Source organism: Cebus imitator, unplaced genomic scaffold (assembly GCF_001604975.1).
Source record: "Cebus imitator isolate Cc_AM_T3 unplaced genomic scaffold, Cebus_imitator-1.0 Scaffold280, whole genome shotgun sequence".
Lineage (NCBI taxonomy): Eukaryota > Metazoa > Chordata > Mammalia > Primates > Cebidae > Cebus > Cebus imitator.
In genome coordinates, this window is record NW_016107595.1 from 2,716,742 (window position 1) to 2,730,098 (window position 13,357).

Consider the following 13,357-nt stretch of genomic DNA (forward strand, 5'->3'; position numbering starts at 1 on the left):
TTGCACTCTAGCCTGGGCAACAAAAGCAAAACTCCATTTCAAAAACAAAACACCATTTTTTAGAAGGGTGGAGGAGCCCTTCCTGGGACTCGGAACTTCAAGGCCTCTGTGGGCCACACTGCAAGAAGAGCGCATTGTGGGACCCTGGCTGTCTACCACATCCCAAAAGTGTCCTAAAAGCGCTCTACAGCCAAGCACAGACACCAGTGTCACGCCGAGGGCTACCCAAGCCCTAGTCAGTGGGGAATGAGTGTGGCTGTCCGCAGAGCATAGGGACGTCTCGGGACTCTCAGGAAGTAGCAGAGTCTGAGGGTCCCTGGGGAAGTCACATGCCTAGGTCCCTGCTACAAGGCTGGTCAGCCCCAAGACAGGGGCAGCAACCTCTGGACTGAGTTTAGAGCATCAGGCCCAAGCCTCCTGGGGCTCTCCTGACTCAGTTCTTCCCTCCTTTGGGCTTTGAGCCTGATTCACTCCCTGGAGACCGGTGGCTGCTCATGAACTTGCCCGGTGGGCACTGGACAGAAGCCGCTCCTGCCCCTAGATCCCCTGCCACCATTATCTGGGAGCGGCACGCAGGTTGGGGACAGCTCTAGGGACACTTAGCTTTGGGTGCCAGGGGCCTCTGCTGAGCTGGCTGCTGACTGCTGTGGTGCAGGCCTGGGAGCGTCAAGTGCTTGACAAAAATTTAAAAAGTAGCCGAGTGCAGTGCAGTGCCACTTGCTTATGGTCCCAGCCACTTGAGAGGCTGAGGCAGGAAGAAGGTCACTTGAGCTCAGGAGGTGTCTGGGGCCTGCCCCTCCACCGTGCAGGGTGTGAGGGCCGCCTGTCCTCCATCTGCGGGGCTCTGTGGCCCCCACAAGCTTGGTTCTCATGGTGCATTTCCGGCCTTTGTGTGAAGATGAGCTGTTTCAAGGAGGCCCGGGCCCAGGAGGAAGGCCCGACAGGGAGCTCCCAGGGCTCAGGCTCTGCTGCCTTCTCTTTCAGACAGGGTCCAGGCCCAAGTCCTGTGAGGTCCCCGGAATCAAGTAAGTCTCCCCAGGGCCCACCCCACACACTGCAGCCGCTGTGCCGCTTCTGCACCCTGGGGCTTTCCGTCCACCCCGGGGCTTTCTGTCCACTCTCTTGAGGTGGCAAGTCCCCGCAAGAGGGACACCGTGCAACCAGCAGCAGTGACAGAGCTGCCACACGCCCACCCCTCAGGCACCTCCTTCCCAGGGATGATGCCCTCTCCTGGGTGCAGGGAGGTCGCCGCCCCCGGTCCCCGCCGCCCCCACTGGGTAGTGGGGGTCCCACCGCCAGTGGTTTCCTGAGCACCCAGCACCTGATGGGGGGTGTCGTTTTGTACCTGCTGATTTTCTCCCGCCACCCTCCTGTCCCTGCTGCCAGCCGCACCCCGTGAGCTCACCTCCTGCCTCCTTCTGGCCTTTCCCCAGCATCTTCCCATCTGCTGACCAGGAAAACACTACAGCCCTGATCCCCGCCACCCACAACACGGGGGGCTCCCTGCCCGACCTGACCAACATCCACTTCCCCTCCCCGCTCCCGACCCCGCTGGACCCCGAGGAGCCCACCTTCCCCGCGCTGAGCAGCTCCAGCAGCACCGGTAACCTCGCGGCCAACCTGACGCACTTGGGCATCGGCGGCGCCGGCCAGGGTAAGGCGGGGGACGTTCCGCCCTCGGACGGAGCACCGGCCTCTGGAGACGACATGGGCATCTGCAGGGGAACTTGGCAGAGCTCTGTCCCAAATACCAGGGCCTGGGGACCAGGGCTGGGGGGCAGCAGACAGGTTGACGTGGTGGGCACAGGCATCTCGGGCAGGGGTGTGGCTGGAATGCAGGCCTGGTAGAAAGGAGCGCATGGCGCCCCCAGACACCAGACGGTGGCTTTGAGGGTGTGTGAGCGTGCTTGGGGAGTCCAGGAGGGGAGCCCTGGGGGTTTTCACACAGCTGGGGTGGGCCAGGCCTTCCCTCCGCCCCTCCTCACCCCCAGCCCTTCATGGGGGCAGGACCAGGCCTGACCTCCTTCCTCCACCTGACGTCTGATGCCTGCTTGTCACACCCTAGCCCCACACCACCTTGTCCCCCCAGCCCCCGCCCCGTCTCCAGCTCCACACTCCTTCCTTCCTCGGCCACTTCCACAGGGACTTCACACAGGCCCCTGGCCCGTCCTGATAGCTCCTGGCACTGCTGTCACCCTGCGTCCCCCAGGAAGCCCCTCCTGTGGCTGCACGGGTTGCGGAGGCGTCCCAGCTCCTCTGTCCTTTCCTGGCCCTGGCCCATCGTCAGCCTGTTGGTTCCACCCTCAGGACCTGGCCTGACCTGGGCCCTCCCTCCCCTCCAGGCTCCCAGCCCCCCTCCACTCAGAACAGCCAGCAGCCATGGCTGTCTCCGCTTGGGACCTTGCATAGCCCGCAGCTCCCTCTCAGTGAAAGCCTGAGGCCTCCAGGGCCTGGGATGCCCACCCTGGCTCACCCTGTACCCTCTGGCCCCAGTCAGCCCCAGCCCCACCGCAAGGCCCCTGCACACGGAGTTCTCCCCCTCCAGCCGGCCGAAGGGCTCCCTCCCTCCCCTGCCCTGCCCTGCCCTGCTCAGCCCTAGTGTCCTTGTCGAGGCTCCCCCAGCCCTGGTCTCTCCTGCTTTCCTGCACCCCTGCCCTGGCCCACGTCACTGCTCTGTCCTCAGCTGTCGCCTGCGTCCCCGTTGGCTGTATGGTACGTGGCCTGCATCCTGGGGGTGGCAGGCGCCTGGCTTCCAAGGAGGAGAAATGACATGACCCCCAACTAGCCCCAGGGGGTGGGACAGGCTGGAGGGACCGTGGGGGAATGCGTTGGGGGTGAGGGTGACACAGCCACCTCGCCATGCTCCGTCCTGCCCCAGAGCCGCAGAAGGAACCATCCCATTCTGCTTCTGCCCCAGGCTGGGAAGGCAGAACCAGGCAGGGCTTTCCACGAGACAGTCACGTGCTCACATTTATAACTGGCAAAGTCCCTCTGGCTGCCCTGGAAGAAGGAGCTGTTGGGAGGGGCGGCTGGTGAAGCAGGACAGCACCCCAGTCTGGGGCTCTGCAGGGAGACTCTGGGGTGAAATTGGCCAGCCTGGGAGCCGGATTGATGCAGAGAGTGAAGGAGACAGAGGAGCCTAGAGGCGCTCTTGGCTTTGGTACCAACGGGGCCAGGACAGGCAAGGGGTGTGGAGGGTGTCGCAAATGTCCCTGGGTTTTTTGGAGGAGGGTGTGGGGAGCAGAACAGTGAAAAGGGAAGATGGCCCCAGCTTGAGCGCATTGAGGCTGTTATGACTCCCACACCCAGGCCCTGTACCTGAGGGGCTCTGCCCCTGGACAGAGGGTACCAGCGAAGGCCCAGAAAACACAGCTGATTGGGAGGAGCCCTGTTCGTTGTCTGTAGATAGACAGGGCCAGGCAGGCAGCATCCACACGCACCTGTGTAGAACCAGGAAGCCAAAGGCCAGTGCTGGGGCTGCCGGTGCCCCTGTCCCACGTAGAAGCCCCATCTCCCAGCCCCTGCCTTTCCCCTCACGTCTCCCCACTGCCTCCAGAGCACACAGCCCCCTTCCTGCTGGAGGGTCCTTGGCAGCTCCCCAGCGCCCGCCCACGAGCTGCGCACCTCCAGCCGGCCTGCAGTCTAAACAAGCGCAAGGAAACACACAACACATGTGGGAGCCGGAGCCGGCGCTGGCCACAGCGGCCCGGTAATGCCTGACATGTGTCGGGCTATGTGTGAACCTGCCGCCCCAGCAGCCCACCCAGTGGGGGCTTTGCCGTCTAGGCGCCTTTTAGATCAAGCTGAGCTGCCGGCCCCTGGCATACACGAAGGCAGCCCCCTCCTTCCTCCCAAGCCCACCGCCAGTCAGAACGTGAGCCCCCTAGGGAGGAAGATGGAGGCCTTTGAGGCCCGGGAGACCGTACCCAGAGTGTGGGAGGAGGGCAGGCCCTGGCTCCTCCTTCCTGGCCTGGCTCTGAGGCCAGGCGGGCTCTGCCACCTGGCCCGCCCTCCCCTGGCAGCTCTCCCTGCCCGCCCCAGACTTCCCCTCCAGCTGGCTCTGCGCCTGTTCCCGAAGGTGAGCCAGGTTGCCAAAAGGAATTCAACAGCAAGGCGCCCATCCGCCCTCCTGGGCCAACTGGCCTCTCTAGGGGTGGCCAAGAGCTCGCTTTGCAGCCAGTGGAAGATTAAAAACTCCCTTGTATTCAGGGCAGACGTTAGAGACTGGCAGCCGAAGGGCCAAATCCAGCCCACGGTGTGTTTCGTGTGGCCCGCACTCGGGCATCTGCGATGCACACGCCACATCTTCACATCTCAGCCAACAGCAAACCACGTATTCAGCAGTGGCTCCATCAGAGTATAATGCCATGTCTTACTGCACCTTTTCGAGGCCTAGACACAGAAGTCCAGTTGCCTACTGTTTTTGGTTTTTGGTTTTTTTTGAGACTGAGTCTTGCTCTGTCTCCTAGCCTGGAGTGCAGTGGTGCAATCTCGGCTCACTGCAACCTCTGCCTCCTGGGTTCAAGCGATTCTCCTGTCTCAGCCTCCAGAGTAACTGGAATTACAGGCGTGCACCACTGCACCCAGCTAGTTTTTTTATTTTTAGTAGAGACGGGGTTTCATGGTGGCCAGGCTGGCCCAGAACTCGACTTCAGGTGATTTGCCTGCCTCAGCCTCCCAATGTGTTGGGATTACAGGCGTGAGCCATCATGCCCAGCCTGTTTTTTGTTTGTTTGTTTGGTTTTGTTTTTTGAGATGGAGTCTGGCTGTGTCGCCCAGGCTGCAGTGCAGTGGCGTGATCTCGGCTGACTGCCACCTTCGCCCCCGCCCCAGGTTCAAGCCGTTCTCCTTCCTCAGCCTTCAGAGTAGCTGGGATTACAGGCATGCACCACCAAGCTGGCTAGTTGTTGTATTTTTAGTAGGACCAGGGTTTCACCATGTTGGCCAGGCTGGTCTTGAACTCCCAGCCTCAGGTGATCCGTCCAGCTTGGCCTCCCAAAGTGCCTGGCCGACAGTATTCAGCATAGTCACGCTGTACAGGTTTGTCGCTTGGCAACAAGGGCCCTACGATGTGGCCGAGGTGTATAGAGGCTCTGCCGTCCAGGCTTGTGTCAGTTGCTCTGTGATCCCTCATGCACAGCCGTGAAATCGCCGGCCGATGCGTTTCTCAGAAATCACCTCTGTTGTTAAGTGATGCGTGACTGTACTTAGAATCAACACTGAAAAACCAGGGAGTGCCAGCAGAACACTGGATTGCTGGCTGCTCTTGGAGCATCAGACAGCCCGGTGGCCATGGGCTGATGTCCTGCACCTCAAGACAGGCCACAGTGCTCCGTCTGGCCTCAGGCCCCACTGGCCCTGTCAGCCCATATCCGTGCCCTCACACACCCCTGGCATTTGTCCCTGCTGTGTACTGAACCCAGCCTCTGCTTCTGACCTGAGCATTGAGCATCTGTCCGCCCGCTGGACGCACGAAGTGGCGGACTCCCAGGAGAAGATGAGGGAGTGGCCCAGGGTTGTGACTCTGAGTGTGCTCTGAGCAGGCTTCCCCCAGACTCTCCCGCCCAGGCCTCTGTTGAGGCCTCCCTGGATGCCAGGGTCTGCACAGGGCGCTGCCTGGAGAGCAGCACCAGGCTTCCAACCACAGCACGCAGCCAAGCAGAGCCGCCAGGGCATCCGAGGGGAAGTGCAGGCGTGACTGAGCTCGCCCGTGAGCAGCTGCCCTGGGCACGGACGAGGCTGTTTGTCATCTCCCCTTGGCGCTCGACGGGTGTGTTCCCACGGGCCCACGCACCCGCTGTCTCATCTGCCGGAACAAAGTTAATCTGGTGCCCGGATCTCCTGGGGTGAGTCAGGCGGCTTCACCCCTGCCTTGACTGCAGGCCAGATGCTCTTCAGAGCCTGCTCCTGACCTCCTGAGGGCCTCATGTTGAACCGTAGAGGGTGGCTACTATCATTGCCATCTTGCCAACCAGGAAGCTGAGTCTCCGGGGGGGATAGGGGTCAGGCCAGGCCCCCAGGGCTCCTCCTGCCATCGAGGGGCCTGTTACATGCCTGGCACGGTGCCCACAATAACCCAGCCAGCCCCAGCTGCTGCCACGTTGAACTCGACCTCACACAGCTCCATCACCGCAGCAGAATCCAAGGATTGGGTTGCTCGGGGCAAGGGCCTTGGGGGGCCAGGGTGAGGAAAGGGGTGATGAGGCGGCCCCTGACAGGACCTCCAGCAGGAATGAGGGTGTCAGACCCCAGGGCAGAGACGGGGGAAGGATGTTGAGGATTGACATTCTTAATTTCAGGCAGCCTGGCAGGGCAGGGGGTGGGGGAATGGCACTGCAGCTCGGGGAAGGCTCCAGGTCGGGGAGGAGGAAGTGGATGAGGGGATGAGGGACATCGGGGACAGCAGATGCTCGGCCTGGGGGCCACAAGAAGCAGCTACAGGAGGGGACACATTCACCAAAGGAGGGCAAGATCCATGAGACAATAGACGAAAGCACAGCATTCGGCAGGGCCTGCTGGCTTGAAGCTAACCACAACCCAAGCCATTTTCAGAAAACAAACAAACAAAAATTTATTGTCTCCTAAAAGTGGGAAGCACCACCTGGATGGGGCTCAGGTGCTGCCTCTCCCCCTCAGCCCTTCAGCCGGCTCCTCCCCTCGCCACAGGATGCCCCGCCCTCGGCTTCAGGCAGCCCTTCCTGGAATTCCAGCTAAAGTCCCTGGGAAGGCTCTCATTGGACCAGCCTGGTCGCATGCCTATCTGGGGGCCAATCATATGTTCCAGAGATGGGGATGTGCTGGTTGGCTGTCTATGGGAACACCTCCTTCCCAGAAGGAAGGAGAACAGAATGTGCTGGACTCTGGGACCCCCCCAGGGCAGGGATCAGGGTCTTGGAGGAGGAGTGCCCATGTTTGGCAGTTGGGACATACCCATGGGCTTCTGTCTGAGCAGTTGGGCTGCTCTCATGCAATGTGACTGTGGGTGTGTAAGCAGCCCTTTCTCAGCGATCAGTCTCATACCCACTCTCCCTCACTCCCACTTCCTTTCCAGGGATGAGCACACCTGGGTCCTCTCCGCAGCACCGCCCAGCCGGCATCAGCCCCCTGTCCCTGAGCACAGAGGCGAGGCGTCAGCAGGCATCGCCCACCCTGTCCCCACTGTCACCCATCACTCAGGTGCGAGGGCAAAGTGGGGGGCAGGTGGGAGGGGGAAAGGGAAAGGTGGAGGCCCAGCTCTGCCTCTTGGAAGACCTGCTCATTCTAGGAGGCCACGAAATCTTGAGAATGCTCCCAACACTTTTAATTTTTATTATTAAATTTTGAGGCCGGGCGCAGTGGCTCAGGCTTGTAATCTCAGCATTTTGGGAGGCTGAGGCAGGCGGATCACTTGAGGTCAGGAGTTCGAGACCAGCCTGGCCAACATGGTGAAACCCCATCTCTACAAAAAAATGTGAAAGTTAGCCGGGCGTGGTGGTGCGTGCCTGTGGTCCCAGCTACTAGGGAAGCTAAGATGGGAGGATCACTTGAGCCCAGGAGGTGGAGGCTGCAATGAGCACATTCACACCACTGCTCTCCAGCCTGGGAGACAGAGTGAGACCCTGTCTCAAAAAAAAAAAAAAAAGGGGGGTTTTTTTTTTTTTTTTTTTTTTTTTTTTTTTTTTTTTTTTTGGAGACAGTCTCGCTCTGTCACCCAAGCTGGAGTGCAGTGGCGTGATCTTGGCTCATTGCAATCTCCGCCTCCCAGGTTCAAGCAATTCTTGAACCTGTGCCTCAGCCTCCTGAGTAGCTGGGATTATAGGCTCCTGCCATCCTGCCCAGCTAATTTTTTTTTAAATTTTCGATGTTAGAGATGGGGGTTTGCCATGTTGACAGGCTGGTCTTAAACTCCTGGCCTCATGCAAGCCGCCCACCTTGGCCTCCCAAAGTGCTGGGACTACAGATGTGAGCCACCACACCTGGCCTTGTAATACTGTATTTACCTAAAGACGGTAGCAAAGTTCCCATTTTCATTTTCTGATTTTAGCAATCGAGGCTCCCCTCTTTGTTACCTCATCAGTGCAGCTTCATAGAGTGAGTTAGGAATGTTCATTTCTCCCTCATTTTTCAGAAGCATTTTTAATTCTTCTTTAAATGTTTGGTAAAATTAAGTGGGTATAATGATGAATTCCTGTAGTCCCAGGTACTTGGGAGGCCGAAGTGGGAAGATTACTTGAGCCCAGGAGTTTGAATCCCACCTGGGCAACGCAGTGAGACCCCATGTCTTAAAAAAAGAAAAAAAAAAAAAAGTTTGATAAAATTCACCAGTGCAGCCACCTGCATCTTAGCTCAAACCTGTTGGGAAATTTGCAATTTCTTCTGACTTCTTACAAGGCTATTCAGGTTTCCTGTTCTTCCTTGAGTCAGTTATGGTCACTTGTGCCTTTCTAGAAATTTATCCATTTTGTCTTTTTAAAAACAAAACAAACAACCCTAACAGAGAACATTGTCTCTTAATATTTTTTTATTTTATTTTATTTTTGAGACAAAGTCTCACTCTGTCACCCAGGCTGGAGTGCAGTGGCACGATCTCGGCGATTCTCCTGCCTCAGCCTCCCAAGTAGCTGGGACTACAGGTGTGTGCCACCGCGCCTGGCTAATACTTTGTATTTTTAGTAGAGACGGGTTTCACCATGTGAGCCAGGATGGTCTTGATTGCCTGACCTCGTGATCCGCCCACCTCGACCTCCCAGAGTGCTGGGATTACAGGCATGAGCCACCGCACCCAATCATTTTTTTTTTTTTTTTTTCTTATTTTTGAGACAGAGTCTCACTCTTGCCCAGGCTGGAGTAGTGGTGTGTTCTTGACTTCACTGCAGCCTCCACCTCCTGTGTTCAATCGATTCTTGTGCCAGCCTCCTCAGTAGCTGGGATTACAGGCGTGTGCCTACCCCACCCAGCTAAGTTTTGTATTTTTAGTAGAGATGGGGTTTTGCCATGTTGGCCAGGCTGGTCTCGAACTCTTGACCTCAAGTCATCCCCCCGCCTCAGCTTCCCGAAGTGCTGGGATTACAGATGTGAGCCACCGCGCCCACCGCTTGTCCGTTTTTAACATAACCACAGTGGCATTGTCCACCTGCAACGAAGTTAATGGGAGTTCCCTGGTACCTGGCATTGCCTGGCCTGGACTCCATTTCTCCCTGCCCCTCGGCCCCCATGTCTCCTGTCTGCTTACAAAGTTGTCTTATTCAGATCAAGACCCAGACAGGTCTGTGGGCGCTGGCTCCTGGCCGCTGTGTCTGCAGCCTCTTTGTGAGCTAGGCTGTCTCAATCTGACACCTGCCCCTTCCCTATCCGGATCCTCCTTTCTCTTCACGAATGACTCACTGCTTCTCAGAGGCTGGGCATCCTGTTGAGTGGTTTCTGTCCCATAGCTCCTGGGCACGCTCAACCTTTCTTAGAGGGCAGAAACCCCCGCCTTCCCCAAGGACTGTCAGCTTGGTAGCCCCTGGCTGAGTTTCCACACAGACTCAGCGAATGTTACACACTTCCCTCCTACTGATTTTTCTTTTTCCATCTCTGAGAAGGCCCTGAGCCAGCCCTTGGTGAGGGCCATGCTGGTGTCTCCAGTATCCTCAGAGCAGGCAAGGCTTCGGGCAGGGGGAAGGGTTTGGAAACCGAGGCAGGTGGATCACTTGAGGTCCCCGACAGCACCCACAGGGGCTGGGAACTGGCTGCTCACGGAGCCACCAGGCATGGCCATCCCGTGTCTGGCCTGCAGCGGGTGGACTGGCGTGAGCTTCGTGGCATGTAGTGCGGATGTAGGGGCGAGGAACTGCAGGAGGTCAGGCCCTGCCCAGCTCCAGCTGACCCCCTGTGGCCCTGGGTGAGGCCCACCCTCTCTAGCCTGGCCTCCCTCATCGTGAGGAGCACCCAGCCCAGGGGCTGCCTGTGATCATGGGGCTCCTCCACCCCGCCTGCGGAACGTGCCATGCTATGGGAGCCCGGGGGGAACAGGCATTGGCAGCCAGGGCCCGCCCCGCCTGACGTCCTCCTCTCCCACAGGCCGTGGCCATGGATGCCCTGTCTCTGGAGCAGCAGCTGCCCTACGCCTTCTTCACCCAGGCGGGCTCCCAGCAGCCGCCGCCGCAGCCCCAGCCCCCGCCGCCCCCTCCGCCAGCGTCACAGCAGCCGCCGCCCCCACCACCCCCACAGGCATCCGTCCGCCTGCCCCCTGGCGGCCCCCTGTTGCCCAGCGCCAGTCTGACTCGTGGGCCACAGCCACCCCCGCTTGCGGTCACGGTACCGTCCTCTCTCCCCCAGTCTCCCCCAGAGAACCCCGGCCAGCCATCGATGGGGATCGACATTGCCTCGGTAAGCCCAGGGTGGGGTCCTTTGGGGCCTGGCTGGGGGTCTTGTGGAGGACAGCCGGGGGCTGCAGAACAGTCGGGTTACCTGCTGCATGGGCCAGGGGTCAGGACCCCAGCGAACGCTGCCCAGCCCGGCACTCCACGGGGCTACCCCTTGGAATCAAGCTGAGACTGTCACTACCCGTAGAGATGGGGAAACTGGGCTGGGCGTCGTGGCTCACGCCTGTAATCCCAGCACTTTAGGAAGCTGAGGCAGGCGGATCACCTGAGGTCAGGAGTTCAAGACCAGCCTGCCCAACATGGCAAAACCCCATCTCTACTAAAAAAAAAAAAATACAAAAATTAGCCAGGCGTAGTGGCGGGCGCCTGTAATCCCAGCTACTCGGGAGGCTGAGGTAGAAGGATCGCTTGAACCTGGGAGGCAGAGGTTGCAGCGAGCCAAGATCGTGCCACTACACTCCAGCCTGGGCGACAGAGCAAGACTCTGTCTCAAAAAAAAAAAATAAAATAAAGAGATGGAGAAACTGGGGCACAAGCAGGTGGCTGCCCCAGACTCCACCCAAGATGGGCCACCCCATATTTAACTGCCCCTCTCACCCAAAGCCAGGCGTCCTTGGAGGTGAGAAAAGCAGTGTTCTGGGGCTTGGGTGCAGGCTCCCAGGGGTCAGGGGGTGACATGAGCTCACCAGGGAAGGATGGCCAAAGCCAGCTCAAGAGGCAGTGGCCCATGAGACACAGTGCCTGGGACCCAGGGCCGAGGGCCACAGCCCAGACCATGGGACGTTCTGCCCAGGACCGGGCTCAGGCAGGCCAGGACTGGGTACTGGGCACAGGGGTACTGACCCCTGTAGCCACAGACCTTCCTGACTGTGCAGATCTCTACCTGCTTGCTCCAGTGGTGGGGTGGGGTGGGAAACAGCTGCTGTGGGCCACATCCAGGGGCACAGGGACCTGTGCTTGGGGAACAAGCCCTCCCACCTGACCCCAGCTGCCAACCCCAGGCTAAATGTCCTCCAAACATGGTGTGCTCTGTGAAGAACAGCCGCCGTAGCTGGGCAGGGTAGGCGGGTGAGCCTAAGGTAGAGACCCATGTTCCCAAGCTGCTCTGACCCCTCGGAGGGTACCACCCCGGGCCCCCCGTGGGAAAGTGCCCAAGTCTTTGCTTTGGTGGAAACGTAGCAGGTCCTAGGGGAGGCTCCCAAGGTGGAGCCTCACCCTGGAGCTGGGCGGTTGTCGGAGGTCCAGGGTGTCTGGGCCAGGTACAGGGACGGCCCCTCCAGGGCGCTCAGGTCAGGGTGTTCATGCCCAGCACCCCCAAAAAGAAGGATGGCTTCCTGCCCCCCTTCGAGGACTTCCAGCCTCCTGGAGGCACAGAGAGACTGAGCTTCTGCACAGTCTCACCCAAACGAGAATTTCCCTCTGATCACTTTATCAAAGGACAAACTCTCAGAAGGTCCAAGTCAGTCATCCCTAAGTGACCGTGCTGGCACCTCCATCACCCACACCCTATTGGGCGAGCTCACGGCCACCGCCCCGCCCCGCCCCACCCCGCCCCGTCCCACCTGGACTCAGGCCCTACCTAAACTGCCCATAAAGGACCACTGAGGACGGGGGGAGACAGAGCAGTTATAGGCCCTGGACCGGTCAGGCCGGGCTCGTTCAGTGATAGGCTCAGGCAGGTCAGGTAAGTTGTCTGCAGGCACACCATTTGGCTGGGCCGGGCCAGGACCAGAGTATGGTCTGAATCCAGGGCCTGGCCTGGCCCGGCCTGCCTCTGAAAGGTCTGGGTCATAGCAGGGAGACGCCCAGGCCTTTCGTCCCTCGAGCAGGTGGAAGAAGTGGCAGCCCCTTGGAGGTCTCAGACAGCATAATCCAGACAGGTTTGTCCTGCAGCAGAGCAGGGATAGTGACTGCCCCGTGCTGGGAGCCTGGGCTACTGGCAAGCCTTCACTCAGTCCCCGCCCCTAGTGGCCGGCCAGATCTGTTGGGCTACAGACTTGGGCGCTAAGAGAGCCAGGGGACCTGCCCAGGGCACACAGTGAGGGAGAGCCAGGAGCAGGAGGCAGCGCCCGCCGACCCAGCCTTGGGTATTCCCTGCCCATGGGGGTGTGTGTGTGTGGGTTTGTGGACACGTGTGTGGGTGTGCACAAGTGGGTAGGTGTGGGTGTATGTGGTGTGCACCTGCATGGGTGTGCATGCATGTGTGTGTGGATGTCTGTGCACGTGTACATGTGTGGATGTGTACATTTGTGGATGTATGTTGGGGGTGCATGTGGGTGTGTACATTTGTGGATGTACAGTGAGTGTGTGCATGTGTGGGTGTGTACATCTGTGGATGTGTGTACATTTGTGGGTATATGTGGGTGTGCACATTTGTGTGGGTGTGTGTATGCATGGGTGTGTACATTTGTGGATGTGTACATTTGGGTGTGTGTGCATGTGTGGGTATGTACATTTGTGGATGTGTGTGCACGGGTGGGTGTGTACATTTGTGGATGTGTATACATTGGGTGTGTGCATGTGTGGTTGTGTACATTTGTGGATGTGTGTACATTGGGTGTGCATGTGGGTGTGTACATTTGTGGATATACATTGGGTGTGTGCATGTGTGGGTGTGTACATTTGTGGATGTGTGTACATTTGTGGGTATATGTGGGTGTGTACATTTGTGGATGTGTGCACATTTGTGGGTGTGCGTGCATGGATGTGTACATTTGTGGATGTGTGTACATTTGCGTGTGTGTGTGTGGGTGTGTACATTTGTGGATGTGTGTACATTTGCGTGTGTGTGTGTGGGTGTGTACATTTGTGGATGTGTGTGCACGGGTGGGTGTGTACATTTTGGTGTGGGTATATGTGCAGTGTGTGCATGTGTAGGTGTGTACATTTGTGGATGTGTATACATTGGGTGTGTGCATGTAGGTGTGTACATTTGTGGATGTCTGTACATTTGTGTGGGTGTGTACATTTGGATGTGTGTACATTTGGGTGGGTGTGTACATTTTGGCATG

The 13,357-nt window shown here is 58.6% G+C and overlaps 1 protein-coding gene across 5 annotated transcripts in view; it reads left to right on the forward strand.

Annotated features, from left to right (window-relative positions):
- Positions 1-13,357, forward strand: part of CRTC1 (CREB regulated transcription coactivator 1) — a 102,503-nt gene that overhangs the window by 77,485 nt on the left and 11,661 nt on the right. For 4 of the 5 annotated variants that reach the window (XM_017501326.1, XM_017501328.1, XM_017501325.2 and 1 more), the window contains 4 exons: positions 985-1,025; positions 1,434-1,654; positions 7,052-7,176; positions 10,042-10,350. In XM_017501326.1, coding sequence (XP_017356815.1) covers positions 985-1,025; positions 1,434-1,654; positions 7,052-7,176; positions 10,042-10,350 — 696 coding nt within the window. The remainder of the gene's footprint in view (positions 1-984; positions 1,026-1,433; positions 1,655-7,051; positions 7,177-10,041; positions 10,351-13,357) is intronic. The other variant, XM_017501330.2, reaches the window with a different exon arrangement.